This window comes from Mycteria americana, chromosome 2, assembly GCF_035582795.1.
Source record: "Mycteria americana isolate JAX WOST 10 ecotype Jacksonville Zoo and Gardens chromosome 2, USCA_MyAme_1.0, whole genome shotgun sequence".
In the NCBI taxonomy this organism is placed as follows: domain Eukaryota; kingdom Metazoa; phylum Chordata; class Aves; order Ciconiiformes; family Ciconiidae; genus Mycteria; species Mycteria americana.
The window spans coordinates 28,458,616-28,484,810 of record NC_134366.1 but is presented as its reverse complement, the minus strand read 5'-3'; the positions used below and the strand labels follow the sequence as shown (position 1 = coordinate 28,484,810).

The 26,195-nt window shown below is 36.2% G+C and overlaps 1 protein-coding gene across 2 annotated transcripts in view; it reads left to right on the top strand.

Annotated features, from left to right (window-relative positions):
• SLC25A13 (solute carrier family 25 member 13) overlaps window positions 1-26,195 on the top strand; it is a 102,668-nt gene that overhangs the window by 56,555 nt on the left and 19,918 nt on the right. For both annotated transcript variants that reach the window (XM_075492860.1, XM_075492861.1), the window contains 8 exons: window positions 1,175-1,321; window positions 2,889-3,027; window positions 3,855-3,948; window positions 4,125-4,209; window positions 6,365-6,449; window positions 6,916-7,074; window positions 14,012-14,064; window positions 15,111-15,191. In XM_075492860.1, coding sequence (XP_075348975.1) covers window positions 1,175-1,321; window positions 2,889-3,027; window positions 3,855-3,948; window positions 4,125-4,209; window positions 6,365-6,449; window positions 6,916-7,074; window positions 14,012-14,064; window positions 15,111-15,191 — 843 coding nt within the window. The remainder of the gene's footprint in view (window positions 1-1,174; window positions 1,322-2,888; window positions 3,028-3,854; window positions 3,949-4,124; window positions 4,210-6,364; window positions 6,450-6,915; window positions 7,075-14,011; window positions 14,065-15,110; window positions 15,192-26,195) is intronic.

Below are 26,195 nucleotides of genomic sequence, written 5' to 3'. Positions count from 1 at the left end.
AGCCTGAGTCTTGGCTTAATATGACTTTTAAGGCATATATTTGCAAATATAATGGAAGTAATGGGATAGTGTCGGTTCACTGTAAGACTTGCTTAGTATTGCTGTCATACTTTTGCTCTGGTTCCATTTTCTGAATAACTGATTATGAATACGTATTCAGACTAAGCACTGTATTTCCAGTGAAGAAGTTTTTATAAGCCTTGAAATTTAAAGGGTGGACATGGCAATGATTTCTTTTCCTCCATTCAGCAAAGAAATATAGATTGGGAAGTCTAACTACAGCACCAGAAGGTATTTCTGGTTTTGCAAACCTGTAGAACTGAACAAAAAGTTCATACGTATTATCAAGTTACTATCTGTGCATGATTGTTCCTTTTAAATGAAAAATAAAAAAATAAGAAAGTATTCTAACAGGAATTTATGAAGAAAGGGTGAAGGTCACAGTAGGAAAAGATACAGTTTTGAGAGATTAAATGCCTTTTTTCTCCCCTCTTCTCTCAGCGGTACATTTGAATCACAAAATGAGATTATCAGGTGGTTGCATCAGATAATGCTCGTGATTGATCTCTGCCTGTTACTACTGCTGAAATATTGAGAACTGATCTTTAATCAGTCGCGATACAAGGAGTTCTAAATTAAACTGCTGGTGTCTTTTGTAGACAAATAACTTTATATTTTAAATGAGGATGCTTTTTGAGGGAATGCTTTCAAGATTAGTGGGTATCTATGTGGAAATCTCTGATGATTGCATTGTCCTCGTTCAAGGAGTAGCAAACGCTTTTACAGAAAGTATTTTGACCTGCTGTGACACATGCAATAAACTGGATAATACACATCATGGAACACTTTAATGTTCACGAGTGGGAGATTACCTGCACTGGACTGTTGATATGTGCCCTCCATTTATCAGTTAAATGAATTGCATGACCTAATGTCCAGACAGCAGAGAAATCATGATGGTTGTCCTAGATATTGAGCTCAATGATAGAAACCATATATGCCACTGATAGAAAAGGCTGAAAGTTACACATAGAATATCCAATTAAAATTAATTACATGTAATCGTGTTTTGTGAAGTATGAGATATCTTGTAAGATTGCATTATATAAAATCTAACTATTAAGGTGATGATTTTGAACCTAACTTTTTTTTTTCCCCCTCTATATGTTTTCAGGAGATACAGTTAGAACATGCAAAACAAGCTTTTGTGCAAAGAGACAATGCTCAGGCCGGAAGAGTCACAGCTATGGACTTCAGGGACATTATGGTCACTATTCGGCCACACATGCTGACACCATTTGTAGAAGAATGTCTAGTAGCTGTGAGTAGTTCTGATATCCCAACTGGGAAAGACCTGGGATACAGACACGGGATCCCTTTTTTTATGTACCTCGACCACTATATGTGGCACATAGTCCAGTTTATGGATGCACAGTATTGAATTTAGCAGTTACTATGTACACATATGAAAGTTAACCCTTATTGCAGAATATGTATCCTCCATGTTCCTGGTCTGAGACAAAACACAAAGCAGGTAGATGGACCTTAGTAATGGCCTACAAACGTAGGGTTTGCCTGACTATTTCCAGTCATTCCATCATAGTAGACTGTGTCAAATACGTCAAAATGCCATTGCATCCCATTTAGGAAGCCATCCTCAAAGGACTTGCTTTGTAATGTCAATTTTAAGCTCCTGAGTGTAATTTCCAAGTACCTGGGACAGTGTATGAACTGGAACATCACCCAAGGACATTCACTATATATTAACTGACAGTTGTTACACTTGAGCGTACAGTTTTTTTCAGCTTGAAGTGCAGAAACCAAATTAAATATTACAATTCTGCAATTTCACTGAAGAAAAAAAAGGTACATTCGGTTTTGACCACAGTTTCTAACCTTGGGAACTTGTAGTAGCACTTTCCAAGTAATACAAAGTCTGGCCATATCCAGGTTTAAAAAAATCTGTACTGCTTTGACTTTCAAGGGAGAATTCAAGGGAAATGTGTGAAGTGATGAGAACTGCAAACTCTGGACAGAATACTGCAAGAAGCATACAGCAAAAAGCATAGCCAGAAGACTTAGGAACTGACAATGAGATCTAATACTTTCTTCCTCGATTCTCTCCCCAGTCTTGTTATCAGCTTTCCTGGGTCATATACTCTCTCATAAAACATAAGATAAGATTTTTGATTCTCCCTCAAGGTCAATTAAATTCTGGAAAGTTTATGCATTGTTTTCAGAAATTTGCTCGATCACTGATCTTATACTTTAAATAGGGAATTGATCCAATAATTTTTCTGTGTGCAGACCCAACAGCACTTTAAAATAAAGGTTTAGGCTCAGTTCTCATTTGAGAATGAATAACTGTTTGAACCTTATTGTTCCCATTTTGTTTGACTGCCTGATATAAGCCTGAGAGCTTACTGCTGGTTTTCCATGACTTGAAATGCCTGTGAATTTAAATGTTTCAGTTGACCTTTTTCAGAATATGTTTCGATTTTGTTGAAATTTTCTGTATAGTAATATACTTTACATGTAGAAGTAGATTTCCTCATTACTAGAAATAAGCCAACTTATGAAACATTTCCAACTGGAGCGGTACTGAAACTTGAACTTTGTAAATTACTACTGGTTATGTTGTTATAATCCTGCATATGTATTTGTTTAGGTTTGTAGGGTGGGGAGAATTTTACATTCTGGTCATGATTAGTTTCAGTAACATAAGAATCTTTCATAGTTTTCTTTATTTTGCATTTTTTTTAAAAAAGCAACCCTGTGCTACTGTCACTCTTATAAAATAACATTGTTTGAAAACCTTTATTTCAAGGTTTTTCTTAGTCTTGTAACAGTCTCCTTTCTCTTTTCTTCTTTTACTGTCTTTACTCTAGGCTGCTGGAGGTACCACTTCCCATCAGGTCAGCTTTTCCTATTTTAATGGATTTAATTCTCTCCTTAACAACATGGAGCTCATTAGAAAGATCTACAGTACCCTGGCTGGAAATAGAAAAGATGTGGAAGTCACTAAGGGTTGGTAGAAATGTTTGCAGTCTGGAAGTTTCCTTGGGCGTTTGGTTGGGGCGGGTGGAGGGACCTCATCTGTATGCTTTTAAATCAATGGGAGGGGGAGAAAGCCTGCCTCGTTAGCATTCCTTGGTATGCCACTCAGTTTTGTACACTCCTGTTGGAGTCCACCCTCCAGGTTTTTCATTTTGTTTCAATCAAAAAAAGGTCCTAGTAAAGTGGCGGTGGGGGCAGGGTGAGGAAAGTATGTAAAGATATTTAAAAGTTTAAAAAACTTCCTAGGACTCCTGCCAAATTGGCAGCCTATTAAAGTGACCTTCAAGGGTAGTTGAAGAATTCCATAAACTTGTATTGGCGGCACAGTAAGCTGATCTACAAGCTTGGAACAAGATGTTATCTGCTATATCTAACCACTTTTATAGAGAATTCCCTGTGCAACGCCAAAGTTTCATTAATGTGGCCTACTGGGACTATGCATGAAAAGTTCCACATCTCTTGACTCCTGGGGTTTTTTTCTGTTTGCTTTTTATTTTATTTTTTTTCCCTCTGACCCGCAACTGATTGATACCGTATGTCAAATATCCTAAATCCTGCCGATAGCGCTAAGCTTTAAGACCAGATAGTTGTACTTATTTGCATGAAGGATAGACCATTTAAAACATACATTATGTAGTGGCAGGAACACTTTTGTGGTGGGTCACTTTTATTCCCCTTCTCCCTCCCCCACCAGCATCTTCTACTTAATACTAAAATATAAAGCAACTCCGGGGTGCTCTGGATTATTTGTTCTGATTTGATTAGTTTTTCTTTTCTGTATTTTTATTCTGTTGCAGAGGAGTTTGTTCTGGCAGCTCAGAAATTTGGTCAGGTTACACCCATGGAAGTTGACATCTTGTTTCAGTTAGCAGATCTATATGAGCCACGGGGGTAAGTGGAGAATTATCTATCCTCCTCTCTTTCCTTTCCTCCTCTCTCCTTCTTGGAAGGAGCAGGAGGTGGTGTTGGGGAACAGGAGAGTGTAATGTAGTGGTCACGTGCAGGTAACTTCTTGTGATCTGAAAACCCATCTCTAAGCAAACACTAAGCTGAATTAATTTCCTCAGGCGCATGACATTAGCTGATATTGAAAGAATTGCTCCTCTGGAGGAAGGGACGTTGCCCTACAACCTGGCTGAGGCTCAGAGGCAGGTAAGAACAGAAGCCAGTATGGTGCTATTATCTATTTCCAGTTCCAGGTAAATAGATAGCCAACCTCCTTCTGTGTTGTCAGCTAAGTTGCTTTTCTCTTGTATTCTGCAATATCTGTGAGGAATACAGATTCTTGTTAGAATTTATTTTTAACCTATGTCATGTCCTCTCCATCTCTTCTCTGTGCCCCTTTCTCCTGGGCTGCATTTTGACAGGTTAAATGTAATTTACTTCGGAAAGATAAAACGTATATGAGTGTCATCTAGCCGTTCAGTAAATATTAGGTGTATACCTAATTAAGGTGTTTATGTTTTGTCATTCTGTTGCTCTCTGTTCTTTTTAATGAGGAAATAAGACTTCCTGCTTCGAATAGGATGGTAAATTCAGCATCTAGCCTATTAAATGGCAGCCCTTGTTCCCTCTGCTTTGCCTTATGCTCTGCTGAATATCAAAATAGGAGAGATTATGTTTAGTCTACCATCACAGTTTCAGTAAAACCATTAATATTCCCTGCGTTTGCAAAAACTAAAGGATATTGACTTTCAATGGTATAACAGAAAATGAACTTTTGTTGTGTTTGAGGCAAAAAGAAATAGGAGTGTTCTTTAAATGTCAAACCTGTTGATTTTTTTAGCTTTCATATTATTTTAGCATATCTTATATTTTTATTGACACAAGTTTCTATACCAGATAGATTAAAAACTAACCCTCTGTTTCTGTTTCTCTCTGTCTCTATTTTAAGGCAGTCTTAACTTTGTGTCTTGTGAGAAGGGTTTTTTTGTTGGTTTTTTTTTTCCTACTCTGTGTCTGTGTGGAGACGCCAGTTTGACCACAATGAGTTGATGCAGGCTACATTTTTAGGACTACCAGGCCATAAGCCAGGCCTGTGTGTGTGTGTATACACATGCGTCTCCTTTGCTTCTCTTTCTTCTTCTCCTCCTTCCCCTACACGTGAACATCCCCACCACCGCTCCAAGACAGTATCTAGGGTGGCGGTTTTCTGTTTGTTTGAGCAGTGACTAAATGTTGACTATGCTGGGATGAATTCAAATGAGTTGGCTCCCAAAAGCTCACCATCTATTCCTAGAAGACTCCTAAAGGAGTTAAAAGCATTTGCATTGGACTGAATATCAAGTAACGTAAGTTACAATAGGTGGCAGTAAAATGTAGCCAAAAATGCAATGGTGAAAGTAGCAGCTTCTTCAGTTTTTGCTTTGGGGCCACTGTCTTTGCTTGTATGATTTATGCCAATTTAAGAGGCTGGGACATATGAACCTGCTTAAATCTTACCATTTCTTCTGCATGTGTGTCCTACCTTTTCATTTTTCCATCAATTCTTTTTTAATGTCAGCTGCTTGATGCTGAGACTGGAAAGATTTTCAGCTACATTGATACCTTCAATTTATTTTCTGGCCAACTCCAGCTATTGGAATACTGGCTAAAACCTAAACACATTTTCAGGAAAAAATATATCCATATTTTTATTTTGTCCTTTTCCTTGTAGTATCCTAAAAAAACAAGTATTACAAAAAGTGGTAGTAAGTATGGAAGACTTAATGCCCCTGCAGAACTTCTGTTTTCCTAATTCTTATCTTTCATTAGATAGCAATTTTCCATCTGGAGCACTTCTGAAATTTATTTTTCGTTGGGTTGAATCTAGCACTCATAGACTGTGAGCAAAATGAAATTGTGGGGTGCTTTATGAAACCTTGTTTTCCTTTAGCTAATATGGATGAGCAATGCTTGCATACTTGTTTTGATAGCCTGAGAAATAATAGGTATACCTGGTTTTGTCGACAGTAGAAAGAAATTCCAAACTGGAGTTGTTTTAGCTGTAGAAAATTAATTACTTAAGATGCAATATGTGTGCCCTCATACGCACATTTGGACCATTGATTTTGGAGCTGTATAATTTTGTTGTAGTATCAGTCTTTCTTTTCTTTGCTATTCCAATCCGAAGAGGCTACGTTATACGGCACTTAGAAATCAGTGGAAAAGAAATAATAATTGAAAACAAAATCCTCAGTGTATTGTGGTATTTTCTCCAGGTATCTTATACTTACATCTGTCTGATCATGAAATGTTCTCTCGTGAAATAATGATGTTCTGATTATTTTTCTTGTCTTTCCTTTTGTTTTAAATCCTTCCTTGACAGAAAGCTCCAGGCGATGTGTCTCGACCTGTTCTCATCCAGATTGCAGAATCAGCGTACAGGTTTGCCCTTGGTTCAGTTGCTGGAGGTTAGTCATGGCTGAGCAAAAGAATATTCATCTTCACAGCTTGCATTTTTTCTTCTTTTCTTCTTCCCCTTCTGCCTTTCATTTAAACGTGGAAGGCTTCTCAGTCTTTCCCTTGAAGCCGTGTCTAAGGGATGGGATGACTATAAGATGGCAAGGGAAAGGTCATGTGGTCTACGAGAGTTTTGGAATTTACAAGCCATTGGAGTTTGCAGGTGGTGTTGCTATCTGATTTGTCACCAAACCAGTTTCAGAAGAATCAGATTAATAATGAGGTAGGGCCAGGAAGTGCTTTTGGTTAAAACCGTGGGAGGTAGTTTAATGTATCCAGAATATATTGTGGAGAAAAAAGATAGAACTGATATTTCAGATATAAATGTGGAAGACGAAAATGTGGAAGTGGAAAATTCCCAGTCAAACACTGCAAATGCAAAATCATGTTTTCTTATAGCTTGATTTTTATTTGCAGCTGTTGGAGCCACTGCAGTCTACCCAATTGATTTGGTAAAAACTCGAATGCAAAACCAGCGCTCTACAGGCTCTTTTGTGGGAGAACTTATGTATAAAAACAGCTTTGATTGCTTCAAAAAAGTGCTACGTTACGAAGGTTTCTTTGGGCTTTATAGAGGTAAGTTTAAAAGGTGGTATATACTAATGATAAGATACTAATAAGAGTTCAGTGGAACTCTGGATTTTTAAGCCTATTTTGTTAAGATTTCAATTTTGCCTGGTTTGTGCTTTTGCTTCTATTCTGCTATAAGTGAAGGGTTTGCAAACTTACTGATAATTAAAACCTCATTGTAATGAGAACATTTCTGTAGGACCTTTCTGTCGTTTCCTTCCTCATCTGCAATAGGGCAACAATAGCAATTTCCTACAGCAAAAATACACTGTTAGTCAAGTTTTCATTTCCTTAGAGGTCCTTAGTACCAAGAATATTTTATCCTGTTTGGTAGAAGTTAGATCATCTGTTTTTATTTTTTTTTGTTTCAGTGTTCTTTCTTATCTGTTTTCTTTCTATTTAAATACATCAAAACATAGAGAAATGGTATGGTACCTTGTTATTAACCAGATCTGCTTTTGTGATATCTTCTGTGACAAAAAGGTTTCTCTGAACCAGTTGCATGTGCTTCGCTAATCATTGGGAATAGTCATCTTTATCAAGTTTTATGTATACCTCTTCTTAGCTTGTCACTGTTGACTCAGCCAGAGAGATTAGCTGGGTTTCAACCCACTTAGCTTTATATACATAACCAATACACCCAAGTTACGAAGTTAGCTGCGCCAAGCTCCCTTTGTAGTTAATGGAGAAAGCTCCAAAAGCGCATTTACTCTGTTCAGGATGTAAATCATCCTCACTTTGACTATCTTAGGTAAGTGCCTGCAGTTAGATGGTGGTTTTTTGTTTTTTTATTTTGTCCTTGTCCCAGTTATGGCATCAATGGTGTAAGTTCAGGTAATGCAGAAGTAGTCATAAAGAATCATGAACTGCATGAGACTGCAGTTCTTCTCTGTCACAGAGATAAAGCAAATTATATTTCTGGTATCCCAGTTATGGAGATCTCTTATTCCCTCTGCTATAGTCATTGGAGAGGATTTGAAACTTGCGTTACTTACTTAATTTTTAGCCAGCTTGCTTAGAAACTTTTTTTAACTTTTGAAAATAAGAATGTTGTAATGACAGAAATTAATTGCTAGAAGCAGTTGAGTCAGGAATGAATAACGGAGGATTTCAGTTAAAATATTGTTATGATCAGGCAAAGCTATATGCACCTGAAAAAAAAACTTAACAGTTTATAAGACAACATGTGAAACAACATTAAAAGTAAGTGGTGTGATACATGTGCACTCTAAGATATGACCTGAGCTACTGGAGGTTGGCTAAGTAGCTCCTCCGCAAAATACAGACTTTGTAATTATTTTAGCACAATTGGAGATGGGAAGGCTCTGTTATTATTGACTGAGTTTGAGGCAATTTTTTGAGTAGGCCTAGTAATTTAATAAAGAGCATTGACATGGTTTCTATTTTGTAAGGATTTATAGCAACCAGAATCATAAAAAGTCCCAGTTATTGGTTAAAGACCAAATGTATTCCCTGCAAATGTATGTCTGCTTCTTCCAGGATCTTGAAAGAATAAATATGCAGAATCCCACTATTATCTGCTTCTGTCTCATTGAAACTCTGAAGCACAGTGATTTTTTCACCTGGAAAAACAAACCTCAGAAATGTCATAAATGCGTATTCTTAACTCCATTTGCTTGTCGTGTTTTTGGAGTGATTTTTTCATTGCCAAATTTGGGGAACTTTAGGAACCTTCATCAATATAGCTTGTCTTTCTGTTCCCCATCCCCTTTACTACTTTTCAGTCTTTCAAGGAGCACTGAATAGTGAAATCTCAGACAGTTTGGTGGAGCTGAACTTCTAAACCGAAGGCAATAATCTAATTTCTGGATTATATAGTAGAAATTGTGTGATGGCAAAGAACATCATCATTTCAGAGGCAAATTGAGACCTGCGTTTCTACAGATTCTCTACTTAAAGGGCACCCTGATTTAAATACCCTGAGTCAAATAGAGAAAACTCCTTAAAAACGTGGAGCTTCCTCTGTGCAGTTCTGCTAAATTCAGGCTGTTGTTTGATTTCTAAGGAGATCATGTTGGAGAAAGTTGAGCAACTGAGTGCAGAATGAAGGTTTCCGCTTAAGCTTGAGAGGACAAGAAAATTTGAAAGGAGCATTTTATACATAAGTATAGTCACCCAATTTAATGCAGTAAAGTTATAGCAAGAGTAATCTCGTTCTAGTCTTAAATACTACACTAGGTAAGACAGACTACATAGTACGTTACTTTTTGCTGCTCATTGGTAACTGGTATTCTTTCTTACATTGTTGTGGGTTCAGAGTTAAGTATATGTGAGGTTTTTTGCCCACTGGAGGAGGGAGTAGTCATTGGTAGAGTTCTCCTGCTTAGCTGAATAGTGGTGCAAAATCTTTTAAAAAAATTATAATAGAGACATTTGGAGCAGTGGTCTCTTTGCCATGCCTCACTGCAGGAAGGCAAGCAGGAATTATAAACCCTGCTCTGAACTAAGCCATTTCAGGTGATATATTTAATGCAAGGCACATATTTCCATCCGGTGAAGTGAACTGATTTTTCTTTTTTGTATCATTATTTTATTCCAAACTTGAAAAGGGCAAAACCACCATGTTCTAAACCACCATCTCATATAAGGACAAATTACACCATCTTGTGGATATAAAGAGAGCACTAAATTTTGTTTAATGTGAATTTGGTTCTAAGGGTAATCAGTGTTTCCATGGAGAAGATACTTTGATTAAAAAAAAAAACCCAAACATGATATAAACCTCTCTAGAATCTTTATAATATGCATTATTTGAATGCTGTGTTGTTAGATTCATTTTTTTAAGACTGTACATCTGAGATAAATTTTTCATCTCTCTCTTTCTCAGTATGGCTGAAAAGAATACTCATCTCATATACCAATAATTTACTGTTGTGTCTACATTTATACCTGAAATACATATTTAGAAACTCACATGTATTTATTAATATGCAAATACAAGAACATTTTGGAAGCTGTGATTTGTCAACATCTCTTCCAACTGATGAGGTCACCTACATTTCTTAATATCATTTTAATCAGAAGTCCACCTAATTAGTCACAGAATGCTTCACAGTCTTAAGCAGTGCATGTAATAGAGATTATTTCACCTACACTTGATGGAAATTCTATGGGAAATTTAAGTACCAGAGATAAAATGTAGCTCATGAAAATGTTCAGTAGCCATGCTGTTAATGCCACTTCTAGAGGATGAAAAAGACAGGAAATGCTGTGGAAGACTCTGTTATCAGTGATCATTAAGTGTTAAGGAACTTGTTAGTTTTACTTCTTCTGATGGTGCTTCTGGCACTGCAGTGACTCCAGATGCCTTCTAATCTTAGATTTTAATCATCCAAATTCATTATTACTGGTGGACTCCCATGCTAATGATACAAGACCATGACAGGAGCTTTCCACCAGAAGTATGCAATGAAGTACCATTTTTGTAGAATAGAAGTACAAGCCTATTCCTACCCCAAAGTTCTATCAAAGCACAAAATCTTCAAGAAATACCCCATTTCCAGTCTGAGGGAGCTGTGCTTGAATGGCATCTGGTGATTAATTGTCCACTTTATTGTGTGAACTGCGTAGTAGAAAAATTCGGCAGTATTCTTTTACCGCCTTTCTATCAGATGTCCAAATGGTTTCAAATATTTTACCTAGACTGAGCAACAACTCCTTCAGTCAGTGGGTTTTTCTCATATGAAGGGAAAAGCATGTCTGTTACACAGTGTGAAACTGAAGTTTACTGTTAGACCTCTGAAAAAGTACTTTGGCCAAGTCAGATTTTTTTTTTTTTTTTTTTTTTTTTACTCAGTGCCATCACTGCAGCTGGACTGGATGCACTATTGCATGTATATTCACAATGTATTTAGACTGCTTTCAGAAAGTAACTTGTATGATGTTGCAAACTCTGAATGCAGCTCTCGGTGCTCTCTCTTGCATATACCTTCACCTTTCCATAGAGTCCTACTATGATAGTGTGTGAAATATGAAATGGTACATGGTGATTGCTACTAAAGAGCCTTGGATATATAAAAATGGGTTGAATAACATGTTTGCTGTATACTATACTAGCAGGCCGCCTATGTGCAAAATGTTATTTTCTGATGTTATAAGAGGCATACATTTTTAAGACAGTCAGACATTTCTAAGCCTGTCCTACATCTGTGCATGTGTCATATTGCTGATCTGCTAATGCATAGTAACACTGAAAAATTCCCAGCATGTCAGGATAACCCCAACAGAAAAGTGACATTTTCATATGTGTCCCTTGATGTGCTTGCTTTCTTCCAAAACTTGTCATCTTTATCATGTTCAGAAATCTTTCAACAATGTGTCAGGGCTCCCATCAAAAGGATAAAGAAAAGATAATTTAGTGTTGATAGCCATAATGTACAGAATGCACAGGTACCACTTACAGATAGCTTTATTACATAGGTATGAGAGCAAATGAAGAGTCCCTCTACCTTCCTAAGCTGCTGGAGACAGTAGGCCTAGCTGGTATCTGGCAAGGCTATAAAATGCAGTATTAAAATTAATGCTACCTTTTTTAGAATACTGCATGCTGTCTTGCAGTAGGCATACACAGCATTATCTGTAATTAAACTTACAAAGCACTTTTACACTATAAAATAATGTGTGAAGTAGAGAGAAAAAGAGAAAAATGCTCTGGGTTTTTGGTTGTTCAGTTGGGTTTTTTGTTTTTTTTTGGTGGTGAGGTTTTTTTTGTAACTTCTACCTATTCTGTTTAATCTTTCTCTTCTACATTGACATTTTATGGAAAATTTTGAGTTGTAACAGTCCCATTCAGATTTGAGTGCAAAAGGAATGGCCCGGATGGGAAAAAAATAACTTGAGCCAAGATAAACATGTTTTTCCTGTGATTTTTCAAGTGCCTTTACAAATGCAAAGTCTTAGGAGCTGAAAAATGAAAAATGGTAAAAAGGCCATCTTCAGATCAGTCTAGTGAAAATGAATTTGATTTGTCCTGCTTATGTTGCTTCCAAAACTGGAGTTTCATACAGATCTCCAACTGGACTGTTTTTATAATTTTATATCTTGTTATTTTAGAATGTCTTTTTCTGTAATTTATTTGATATGATATAACTTCAAAGTCATGTTATATATAGCTTGGGTGTAGTAATATATGTATAAGTGATTTTAAAATCAATGATCTCCAGGTTCTTTTGGAATTACATATCTGCTTACAGACCTGCTCTGATTCTACTGGATTAGGCTTAGGATCAGATAGTGTGCTTGTAAAGTAAATGGAATGTTTTTTTAATGTCTGAAGATACAAATTCATTAGCCATAACTTCTATACAAAGCCGCACATTGTCCTATAGCAAGATGTAAATATCATGGCAGTTTGTAACTGCCATGATAATTTTGTCTGTATAAGGCTAAAACTGAAAAAGTCCTATTCATTGTATATCCTTGTGTTTTCTTCATAGTGCTGCAGAAAATGTGACACAATTCTGACTCTCTTAATGGTTTTTCATTGAAGTCTGGATTCAAGTCACCTGTGCAACTAAAACTGTTTAAGAAATTCAAATTTTAAAATTTAACTTACTCTGCAGAATCTCTTTTTTTTGAGCAACTGTGTATGAACTTAGTGTTACTGTATTCTTTTGTTTGAATATTCAGCCATATGATCGTAATTCAACATAGTTGTCTTGAGTAAATGTTAGGTGTGTATGTGCATCAGCTCTATATGCAATTAATTACTCTTTTTGACACTTGAAAAACAAAAATGCTAATACAGGTGCAAAATTTTAAAGGCATTAGTGTATAAATATGGCTGGCCCTCCTGCTACCACAAGCCAAATGGTGCTATTCTCCAATGTCATTTCCTTATTAAGAGCATCCATAGTAACCAGTAAAGCTGATGGATGGTAGCAGGATGGAAGAATACACTAATCCAGTGCACGTACATTTTTCTCTTTGTTATTCTGATGTTTAGCTCTTTGGGAAAATGCTTTTCGGCAAGTTAGCTCTTAGAGGTGGAACCTTAATTGTTGTCTTTTTCCCCAAAATAAAACCATGGAGAGGTGAAAATGTCAGGCTTTGTAGAAGGTACCCAAAGCTGCTGCCTGAGCTACTAAAACAAAGGGGGTCTGCACCAGGAACTCTAGTCAGGGTGATTTTCTCACATTTCTGAATGGTGTCCTAATTTCGTTATGCTGATGAATGCTTGCAACACCATTGTAGCCCCAGGCTTAGTTGGTAAGCTTTGCGTATTTTTAGGTTGTGTGGTCCAAAAGTTTACAAAATATCAACCGTTCACTTCAAGCAAGTTAAGCCGGCAGTCAGAGATTCCCACTTCCAGTTCTGTAGCATGTCACTTCTAACAAAATAAAATAGGAAATTCCATACCTGGGAAGAAAGCAGCATAGCTTCCTTTGTTTTAAGAACTGGTGAGTTAGCTGGACAAAGAGCTCGAGAATGCAGTCATACATGTTTAAATGTTTTGCATTATTTTGATTCCTGTCCCCTTGGGTCCTGCCATCTAATGGCATTGTTTTTGCCAGAAAAAGGTATTGCGCTCGTGATTTTTGAAGTGGATGCATCGTGTATCTCACAAAATTAATTAGAAAGTCTTAATTTTTATGTGAAGATGCAGAAAATAAATGTTAGTTTAGGACAGAGTATTGAAACATAGTTGGCAAATCTGTATTAGTGTTTAAGCGTAAAGTGAGCTAATATCACGGGTTTAAAAAAGCTAAAGAAACAAATACATATAGGCAGTGGTAGCACTTGAAGTGGTAGCACAAAGTTTGTTCTCAAAATGGAATGTTTAAGTACTCTCATTAAATATAATAACACAAAATTGCTGTAAAAATTGCCTGTTTCTAGGTGGTGATCTCTACATATATTTGTTGATTTGTTTAGTTAATACCAAGTTACTCGATGCATTGAATTCTCTATTTCCATGTTACAGGTCTGTTACCGCAGCTATTAGGAGTAGCACCAGAGAAGGCCATAAAACTTACTGTAAGTTTGCAAATGGATTGTTTTCACATTTCTCCACATTGTGAAGTCCTTCTAATTACAATTAGCGCATTAAGAATTTTTATCCTTAATGTGTCAGCGACATGGTAGAGTTTATTCCATCATTTTTGCTTGATACAAACTTAATTACAAAAAGCACAAAGCAACTGTTTATATCTGACTTGTGAACATTACAAGGGGCATACCAGTCACATGCAGATATATATGTACATTTTAAGAATCTTACTGAAAACTTATTTTTGGACTCGCTCCAAAATATAACAAGCTTATTCAACTTGTTCAGCTCATCTGCTTATTTGCTAGTAGTGCAGGCCTTTGGTTTCACTTCTTAGCAAAAATGAATAACTATTTATTGGACTTGGAGGGCTTTTGTTTTTGTATCTCCACATGGTTCCTGTATGTTTAACTCTAGTGCAACAGGAGATAATATGAGCATGTAGTGAAGTGTTGGTAAGAAAGGAACTTCTTTGCATGCATTTTTTTTCCTAAATGTTTTACTTCTGTAATTTTGTTATATCTTGAATGATTTTAAGGCACTGAAGAATTTCTTACTATAATCCAATCTTAATGTATTGGTTATTCACCAATAAGCTTGTATTCGCCAAAGCTGGTAATAAGCATTTTAAAAAAAGAAATGTACTTAATGCTGTTAATTGAATTGCTATTGTGTTAAAACTCACTATTGAACATTCTGATATTAATTTGAAATTATATTTAAATTTGTAAATGTAGCAAGCATTTATAAAATCTTACATGATTTTATCATTAATTTTCAGATAATGATTTTATTTACTGATTGTTATCTTTTTTCAATAATAAATAATTGAATTATGCTGCAAATCTTTGTTAGAAAGAAACACATAGTCAGCTTTACAATATTTAATATAAAATCTAAGATTTGTTTGATATCTGTTAGCTCGGTAGCTTCATGGATGTGTTTGTGTTTTCAGTTGCACAGAATTTGCAGCTGATGAGTGTTTTCTCCAACCTTTTAATTTATTAGCTTTCATAACTGTTTGTTTTTTAAGGTTAATGATTTTGTGAGAGATAAGTTTATGACTAAAGATGGCTCTGTCCCACTGGCTGCAGAAATTCTTGCTGGTGGCTGTGTAAGTATCTTTAATTTCCTTCATATGAGATTCATGAAAGTGCAGTGTGTAAGAGTAACTATGTGGACTAAGGCCTCTGTTTAACCACAGATCCGGTTCAAGAGCAGACTCTACTAGAGCATCTCAATTCTTTCCTAGATAGGCCAGCCGTTCTTGATGAAAGGGTAAATGTTTCTGTGCATCGTGCCTTTTAACTGCGCTGTATAATTCTCACAGCTTAGAGTTTGTTTCCTTAATAAAGAATGTTTCTTTATTCACGTTGGCTGTAGCTTATGGCCTAAAGAGGATTCATGCTAACCTTTCCAGAAGTTAATAATTAGTAACTACTTTGTGGCACCCACTCTGCCACGTCACTTCTTTCCTGATGTGTTGTTGCGCCCACTAATTTTCACTTTTTGCAGTGATACTGGCTTTTTGAAATGGCAAAAACTACTCATGCTTCTTTGAGTTCATAGCAGACGTAGGCTGTGTAATGTTAACTCAGTACATAATGCATTCCTGAATGTAGGCTGTATTTAAAACCCACTAAGTTTTTAAGAGTGTTTTGCTTGCACAAAGTAGTATCTTAATGAACAACTGGCATATTACTGGGTAAATGATAATACTTCACGGTTTGGTCTAGTTCTGTCCATATTACAGCTTACTTTATCTGGTGTATTGATTTTGTTCAAGCAAATGTAAATACTTTAGGTAAAATGAATAGTTGTTCAAAGGCCAGTGCACTTTACAGATAAAGAACACTGTTTATTTAAACCGGCTTTGATCACTGGGGCAGAGCAATGTTGGTATATTTTCAATCTATCTTTGTTTCTGCTGTCATAAGACAGATGAGATCACATTTTCAAGCAGCTTCTACCTGTGTTGAAAACTACAGTGAGCAGCAACTTAAAAACAAATGCTTGTGTCTTAACCTCAGTAGGTGCAGAGATTAGTGCTGTATGTGCTTGCAGAGAGCGTACCACGATTATCTAAGCCTCAGGGTGCAGTGGCTCGGTTGCGTTGCAGGCTGAGAAGCCCTGGCTTTCTGTAATTCTCAGGAGATGGGGCAGGATTTGGCTGCTGTCTCACTGCTCCTTCTGTTTGATCACTGACCTGTTGTAGACTGCCAGGTAGGATCCCCTTGTTCTGTAACTTTAGGAGCATTCAGGGGAGAAAAAAAGAAAGGGGGGGGGGGGGAGAGAAGAATGTGGGTCTCTAAAGCCCTAAATAAAAAGCATGCTGTAAATGAAGGAAAAATGCAATAAAGTGCTTGCAGAGTAAAAAGTATTTGCCCCTTACACTAATAAAAAGTCTTATGAACATAGCAGCCATAGAGAATTCAGCAAAATTTTCATTTAAAATGTCATTTGATCTAGAGCTTTTATTTTTACAGACTGCTGTGAATTTTTTAATGCAGTACAAAAAGCACTCTTTACAGAGACCCGTCATTCATGAGAATGCTGCAGCAAGCTTTTTGCCAGTAGTTCATTGTAAACTAAGGATCTGCTTTAAGAGATAGGTGGCTTCAGACGTATTTTAAACGTGCTGTAAATGTTGGCTTGTCCTATTTGGTATTTGAAATGTATATTAACAATGAGATGCTGCAGAAAGTTGTAGCAGTAGACGTGCGGTGGCAGAATGCCCTGAGTTTTCTTTTAACTGGAGTGCTCCACTTAAGGGCATAGTCTAGTGCCAGGTAGATAGGTTGGAACTTGTCTTTTCTGCAGGTGGTCTTTGTTGGGGTTTTGGTTTGTTGTTTGGTGGGGGTTTTTTTTGTTTTTTTTTGTAATTTTAAACCCAATTCAGACTAGCAACAGAGACTCTCATTACAAGTGGTGCCTAGTTTTTTGGGATGAATTTTTCTCTCATAGTGTAAATATATGCATAAAACATGAGATGCCCAAGACAGGCTTTTTCCTATAGCTTTCAGCATTGTATTGGCCTAACTTTTTGTCCCCGTTTAAGCCAACGTGAAACCTGCGATTTCACTGTGGAAACAGTAAGGACACTGTTGAATGCTTTTGAAAATTTTCAGTCTTGGATTTTTGCCTCATTTCACAATGTAGTAATCGCTTATGTGGGAGGCGAGAAGACAGGAGTGCATGATGTGTTACTAAAAAGGGGCAGCCAGGTAAGAGGAATTTTATAAAAGACACCTGCCCTATCACCTTTCCACTCTCCACATCTAATTTTCAGCTGTGATTGTGTTACAAACACAGATGTTAAATTGTCCTTCTTCTGTGCTTCTGTTTCCTCGGAGTGTATTTATTGCTTATGCAAAGGCTGTGTGCTGGGATGCATGCTAGATTTTAATGTTTTAAATACCAGCCCTGTGAGTACAGTATAGCATTAATACCTAAGAAAGGGAGGACCTTGCAGGTACTTGGATGGTTTGGGTTGTTCAGTAACACAAAGGGCTTTGAAGGGGTCAGTATCACCTGAGTAGCTCCACTCCGCTGTTTGCCCAACCATTGCCAGGCGTTGACTTTTAAGTCCTCAAGGAGTTCACTTTGCATCATAATTACTGAGAATTAGTACACATGGCTGACTTTTGCACTTGTAACTAAAGCTGATTGTTTCATTGAACAAGTCTTTTTCTGTTTTGTAAACTGTTTTCTCTCCTGGAAAAAAAAAAAAAAAGAAGAAGAAAAGAAGAAAATAGATCTTTTACTTCATGACCTCGTGGCACTTAGTTCAGTTAACAGCCTGTTTCATAGCTTTTTATTATGTGAAGATGAAAGTGATAGGCTGGTTGAGATTTTTTTTTTGAGACCCCCAAGAAGGTATAAATTAAAAGTATAACCTTTATATTTTTATACAGAACCTTTAAGAGGGTTGTTATGTAAATGACTAAGTCAAAATTTCCATCTCCTTTATTTGTAAGAAATTTTCCTAGTGACTGTGGTATTTGTTACCCATAAAAATATGTGTAAGTTCCAGATTTGCACAATGCCTGACACCCACCATGAACTCTGGTCTCTGCTGTGCATTTAGGACTCTCATCACTCATGCGAATCCTATATGGCCCTTATCATTATTAGACTAGTAAAAAGCTTCAGTTCCAAGACATAGTGTAATGATACTGTAGAGCCAGGATCTGCTGAACATCTAAACCACAAATCTGACTTAACCTCCTTGAATGAAAAAGTACACAAATATGCTAGGTTTGATTCCTGCTAATGCTGGAAGTTACCTTCAGGGATTCTTTGAAAAAAGGATTGATCTTGGGTAAGGTGTAAGTACAAAGTGAAATCTTTTTTTTACAGTGGCAATAATCTTGAAGTTTCTGTAAGATTTTTTTCACGGTCTTTCAATTTATTTTATATTTTAAATAAAAAATAATCACTAGTCATACCAAGTTTAGCTGCTTGCTTCTTTTAAACTTCATTCACTCAAAAGCTTCTGTGAAAAGTAACCTGATTTTTTTGATACAGCACTGGTCATTATTCTTATTTTTGAGTTATGTTAACCAATTGAAAACTCTGTTTGTAAAAGTGGCATAAATATTATTTTGGGGGTTTTGAGGTGTTGCCTTTAACACTAAGCTTGTAGGTGAGACAGTTGTTTTGCTTAGTTCCTTAAATAAAGCAGTTCCACATTTAATTGAAAAATTTACATTGTGTGTCTGGAAGTAACTGGGAAAAAGATGCAAAGATGCAAAATAAAGAGTGATCATAAAATACATACAAAATATTGAGAAAAACAGAATAAGTATTATAGCATAACTAAAAAGAAATAGCTATATAATACATGTTGCCTTGTCTGCATATAGTAATACAATTATATAGGTAAATCGGAGGCTTAATGTTCAGCAAGAAAAGGGAAAAACATTTTGCTTTATGAACCTTTCCTTCTGCTCTCCCTCCTCTTTCTGAGCACACGTAGTCTTTTCCTTCCCAGCTGCTCAGTGTGTGCTCACTATTAGCCAGTTTAAATCATGTAGCACAGTACAATTACAGACCCCGTACAGATCTGCTTTTATTTAAGTTGTCAAGACAATTTTAGGCATATTTCTAGAGAGTTTATAGTAATCGTAATAAAGTTAAAACATATTGGACCTGCTTAGACAACCTCAACTCTGCTATGGAACATAAAAATTAGATACGGTTAAGATGGAGTTCATCTAGAAAGTGCAAAATCCTGTCCAGAATTAATTTTTATAAGGGAATATGATGTGAAATTCCAGATGAATTGTGCCAAATAAGCGATCCAGTGCATATAGTTTTATTAAGCTACTTACAACATTTATTTTATGTTTCAGAGAGTAATAAAGATAAGTCCACATCTGAGCTGCATTTTCTGTGTTGCATTGCAGTAGGGGTACAGGGTGGATGGACTGCAATTCCCACACTTCTTAGATATCTTGCTTGCAAAAATTCAGACATTTCTAAGTTGTAGGCTAAAGGAGACTGAAGGTGTCATTCTTGCTTTCGTTATTCAGAAACCTAAATCTGATAAAATTCTATCCTATTTGGCAAGGAAGGCTGAGCTATGAGTAAGGGTAAAATGAAACTGAGCATTTTATATGCTGGGGGAAAAAAATCTCTGCATGTGTATCTGAAAAAAAATGAACAACTGCTATCACACAGGAAAGTTTTGGTCTAGTTTATTGAGATAGTTAAGTAATGATGATCTTCTTGATGATTGCTCATATTAGCTTTGAAAGCAAGTGGCATAGATCTCTTGAACTCTTAACAGATTTATTCTCAGAGGTCTATTCTCCCTGTAGTCAGGGAATGTAACTTCCATTACTTTCAAAGGGAGTTCTACCTGCACATGTAAAAGCCGAACATTCACGTTTCTTGTTTAAGGAAAGGTTCAGAAGCTCCTAATACTTTTTTTTTTTCTTGATTAAATTTAAAGCTATTTTCTTTTTACATAGAATTTATGTTGTTAAATAAATTAATTAGATTTAAAGTCTATTTAATGTAATTAATATAATGTAACAGAATATACTATAATTAATTAGGTATTTTTAAAGTATGGTTTTCTCCTCTGAACCACTGTAATTGTAGTTATTTTCGGCATACTGAAAATAATTTAAACTAATTGTAATCTTTTGGTACAAAAAACCCCAGCTAGATCTGGACTTAAATTTAACTTCACATTTGCAAACCTGTTGTGTTTCAACACTGCTCTGTTTTAATTGTCTCTGATTAATTTTCATCTAATCTTAGATTTAAGCCTTATAATGAAGTTTGGGAAGGCAACATACAGTAACATGATAGCCTTTCCAAGAGGTTGTACCAAAGGGTGGGGAAGTTCCTGGTGTAGAGTTCATGCTTTTTTTTGATCTCACCCCACATTTCCTTGCAGGTTTGGAAGTTTTAAAAAATAGTTTGCTGAAATTTTTCACCCAGTCATACCTGTTTAAACTGGCCTTTCCTGAAAGCAGTAAGAAGTTATGCAGAACATGATTTCACTCTATTTTGAATTTTCCTTTTAGATTAGTTAATTTAATTTTAATTTTCTTCCAAAGATATTTTCCCATAACAAATTAGAAGTGCTTTCCCCTTTTGCTTCCCCTCTCCTCTTCCTTTTCATTTCCCTTCTCCCCTAAAAAAAGAGAGAGAGAAAGGGAGAGAGGGGAATTTTTTTCAAACTGTGAAACAAGGAAGGATGGATAGGTTTAGGTTGATATGTTTCTGATTGCAGAACAGGACAATTCTGAACTATTAAAAAGCCCAATTTTTTCCAACAAACATACTTAATATTATTCCCATTTGAAATGTATTAAATTTTTACTATTGTATTAGAAATAATGACTGCAAAATTTTATATGAACATACATTACAGCTTAAAACATATCATTGTTTTGACAATTGTATTTTATTACACATCCCTTTCTCCTATTACTACTTCTTTTACAGGCAGTAAAATATTTTAGTGTTTACCCGTGCAGGTTAAAAAAAAACAACCCAAAACCAAAGCCTCAAATTCAAATCAGGAATTAAAATCTAGCTTTCTGTGAGTAAAAGGAAGATATTTATGATGTCACAGTAATTTATGATGTGACCAAGAAATAATGGGTCACAGTTTTAATACAGCTACCATGCCTTAAGACTTGAAAGGTCTGTAAATCATTAAATGATTCTACAACTAGTCAAAATAGACAAGTGGAGCAGACAGAGCCAAATGCTAACATCTTTGACAGGTCTCTAACTTAATTGCTTTTATAATGCCAATCAAGTAGGCTCCACTTTGATTTTTTGGCTAGGCTTCTGAGAACTGAATTACCTATAACGTGGAAAATATCAAATCCACAATTTTAATTTTTTTCCCACTGCAGACTTGGTCAGTGCTTATAAACAAACCATACTCCTGTTTGTTTCTGTTTAGCCAAGTCATTAATAAACTGTTGTAGGGAAATGGTCACAACTTGTATCCGAGTCTTGGAAATCTATCTGAAGCAGTAGCAGGAATGTACTTCTGTTCAGACTAATTGCAATTCTATTTATGAGCACTTTTACGTAAGTGTTTGAAGGAGCTTGCTTTACATTTTATGTACATTTGGACATTAACAAGACTCTGCGATTCGAGCCGTGTTCGCTGTTTGAGCTGCCCAAAGCAAAACCTTAGCCAGACCAAGAGAAGTCTGTCCTCGGAAGACAAGAAAGATTAGCTGGAGAAAAACACAGTTCTGCCTGAGCAGCATGAAAGCTGTTTCTGTGCTAGCCTGGTCGGGGTAGTGAAAAGCAGATGATTGAGGGCTCAGGAAATCTCCTCATGATCTGAAGAAAAGGTATTTGCTATATGAACTCCCATTGCTAAAGAGCATTATCAGGATCCTGTATAGATAGGACCACAGACGAGAGGACACAAGATAGCATGAGATGGCTTGTCTGGATTTTTGAAGCCTGGCTTTATCAGGAAAAAAGGTAACACAGAACCCAGCTTTTGAGAACCCAGTATGCTTTGCCCTTGACATACAGGGCCACATAATTAAGGTTGTCACCTTTGAAATCTATAAGAAAAACAGTCACTTTGGACAAATGTCTGTTACTCGGTAGCTCTTCTGGTAACAGGCAAGTCCATAGTGAAATCACCTCTGCAGCAGCTCAACACAATTCATCTGATGCTCTTGGGATCTTTTGCCATACAAACACCAAGACTTTTAGAGGTAGTTTGAAGCACTGCAGTGGCACTCCGTAAATCTGGCTTCTAAGCCTTGTTCTGTCGTAGAGTTAGTATGTGATTTTGTGGTAAATCATTTAATAGTTCTGTGCCTTAGTTGCCCTTTATTATACAATGAGGATGGTAATTCTTCCATTCTTGTATCCCTTGAGTGCGTTTTTAATTTAGATTTTTTTTAATGACAGAGAACAATCTTTATTTTGTGTCTGTACAACGCTCAGCCCTCTAGGAAGCTTGACTTTAATTAGGATTAATGGATGCTAGCAAACGCACAGGAAAATAAGCTGCATCTGGAACTGGCAAGGAGTAAGGGCCTGGGACAGTCAGTGTACGATATTCGGTATGACTGAACGTGATAAACAGTTGACTAAAATTTTTGGAACTTGTACCTGCTTGTCTTTTTGTAAATTGAATGAGTAACCAAGACATTGTAGATGATTTCTTTTGCAGAGGTTGATTTTGGATAATTATATAATATGTTGCTTATGTATTTTAATGGTTGCCATTAATTGCCATAATTGCTTTCCCTGGATGATATTGTTGGAAAATATTAACACTCTAATAGCAGTAGTAATCCTTTCTTCATCCATAAAGCCTTAAAAGGTGATATGTGACAAGCTGTATGGGATGCAGAAGAAAGATCGAGGCTGACCCTAAATGCTCATAGATGAGAACAGGAAAAAGGCTATGATTTGAAGTAGCTAATAAGGTTAATTAGAGGCACAAGAACAGTTGATGGTCAGTAGCAAGGAAAGGAAAAGAATCTAGTACTTTCTTCTGGGATGGAAAAGACAGAATTTTCTTCCTAAATTGCAAGCTGTATTCTTTTCAGAACCTACACCAAAGCTTTCAAATGGAGATGTGAATGTGCTAGGAGAGTTGGGTCTGATGTGCTCACTTCTTATCTAATCTCATAAGGGCACAAAATGCAGTTACATTAAAAGAACAGGAATTTCTTGTCTTAGTGTAATGACGGGGGTGAAAATCTGTTTATTTTCCAGTAAAGTTTATTACAAGGTGATTTGAACACGTGAAGAAGTAGAAAATATTCTGACTTCTTAAACTGGAGAGTTGTTAAACAAGTAATTTTTTTTCACTGCAGAGTGGGTTTTATTTCCCGAAGGACAAAAAAAAAAAAAATACCTCAACTATTTCTATTTCTCCCTTCTGTTCAGTAGAGTAGGAAAGTAGAAGGAGGCATGTGATAGACAGTACTGTATTACTGTACAAGACTATACTGCCATCGAGAGGTGTTGGGTGATATCATACCAAGTGCAGAGTTGAAGAACTGCAAAAATGAAAAAAAAAAAAAAAAAAAAAAGGCTTGTTTTTAAAAACGCACATGTGTGTGGATGCATAGCTAGCTGTTCATGTGTTAAAGCACATTGAACGTTTTACAGGCATGCAGGTTTCTGGCTGTGTGTTTATGCGGAGTTATTGGATGACGGACGTATTTCCCTTTTATTTTCTTGCTTTACATCAAACAAGTCCATAAGTGTTTGTGATTAGGTCAAATGTTAAATTCTTTCAGAATAATATGGGCCCTTACAGATAATTATCTGTGCAGTACCTCTAGGTATCTACTCCTATAAATAACTCAAAATTGCAGGTTTTGTTTTAATCACATGATAATAACTGAAAAGTAATAGATTTGCTTTTACAGTCAGATTATTTGTTTCTTTAAAAAATGATTGGAAGAGGTGATAAGGAATTCTGAGTTGAGGGTATTCAAGTTTGTAACTTCAGTATAGAAAAATGGGTGTTACTGGGAACTGTTTATATTAAACAGTCAATAAAGTTGATTTTTGTGACACTTAGTGGAGAAATCATTAAACTTGAGCAACCTGAGCTGAAACTGTGTTTATTCTGGCCAAAAAAATAGTTTTCAAATTCTGACCTTTGGGAGCATATTTTAAAATTTTAAAAGGAGATACACTTTCAACTGCAAGAGTTAGCAAACAAGAAGGCAATGTTCTTCAACTTTTGGCCAAACAGAATGAATGAGCAGGGGGATATGATGTGCTGATGATGTTTTGTGTGGTTTTTTCCATAACAGTTTATACTAGCACCTTGAAGAGACTGGAAAAAAATAGATTGATGAGATTTCTTTTATTGCATTCACTATGCAAAAACTCAGAAAGAAGATAGAAGCCATGCTATTGTGATTCAAGCTACTGATTTGGAGATCAGGATATCTGGAGACTCTTACAAGTTGTGTGTGTTTGAGCTAGGGGGGCACACACACTGGGCGTACAATTAACCTCTTTACCTCAAATCCCCTTCTTGTAAAACTAGAGTCATTGTACTTTCCTCACAGGAGCACTGAGAGGAAATACCATTAATATTTATGAGACACTTGCATACTATGATGATGAAAAACACAATAGGAGTTACCAGTACTAGACAAGCAAGAAATCATTTCATTAGAGAGTATAGTAGCCATCTCCAGTTTGCTTCCCCCGCATTTTGAGAGTAAGGAGCTGCAGTTACCAGCATAGATGGTTAAATAACAGGGTGATAAAAGCTCCCTACCAGGCGACTGTACTTGTTACTGCTAGAACTGCCTCTGCACTGGTTGATAAACCAGCCTTCCTCTCCATCTCAAAGCAGGCAGGTGGTAGAAACCCTCCTACCGAGACCCTCTGTCAGGTATTGTCTGGCTCATCGCTTTCAGTTATTCACCGTTCGATTTTGGGAGTATATCTTTGATCAAATTTAGAGGATGACCTGAAGGGTTGTTCAGGGAGTTCTGGGCTAGTACCTAGGCAGTTCTGTGGAAAGGCTTCACTGGGAATTTCCAATGTCTGTCTTCAGACCTCCTTTGTGGGCAGCTAAACCGATAGTCTTTTTAGTAATGCCTGATGCATGCAGGTCTCAGTGTTTTAAAAATTTGAATGTAGTGAGCTTGGTTGTATGAGGTCGGTAAATAAGAGCATCCCCATTTTTCAAATCGCAAGCTGAAGCAGAGGAAGTCTTGTGTGATTTACCCAGAGCCAGAAACATCTAATGCTGCAAGTGTCAACGCAGCCAGGTTGGACATGCAAACATAAACATTTATATGTGCTAGCACCTGAAGTACTTCCCGTTCGTTTGAATTCAGAAATTATTTGCTTTTATTCTCCTTTAAAATCAGATACATGTTTCTATTTCCTTTCTTTAAATATGGCATTCCTTATAAACATTTTAATAGATTTTTAAATTGCTCCGTGTTTTGGTGCATTAATAATAATAATAATAAATTAAACTTAATTTTGTTGTCACCTTTTAAATTTTAATATGGTTTTCCCATAGTGAAAATTAAAGGAACACTTCCCATGGAGTCATGGCACAATGAACTGCAAGAATATCATACTGAGAGAAAGTAGTTTATTTATGCTAACATAGATCAGTTGGTATGAGTTTTTAAGTAGTGCGTTTTAGAGGATGGCTGAGGTATAGCAAACTTGCAAATGAACGTTATCACCTGCAATTGGGATTTTATCCTTTTAAGAAGAAAATATGTGCGATGGCATGTGGGAACGCTTAATATTTGTAATACTTAGACCAAAATGTTTATTACATAGGAATTTGTAATTCACCATAAAGACCTTTCCAGGATTTTTTTATTTTGAGACTTTGCTAGATGAGTAGACAAGTAAAAGAAACTGTTTCAGTTTTTTGTTTTGAATGCTTACTTACTTAATATGTTTCAGTTTAAGTGCAAAACTGAAGTCAGCATATGTGCCAAATAATTTATCAGTCTAATTTCTGATGGCAACAAGAATAGCAGTTTTATATGTACCAGGATTCTGGTTTGGTAAAAGCAGTTAAATTAAATTATGCCAATTTGAAAGTCAAAACCAGTTGAGTTACACAAGAGCATGCTTTTTCTGGTCAAAATAGGAAACATTT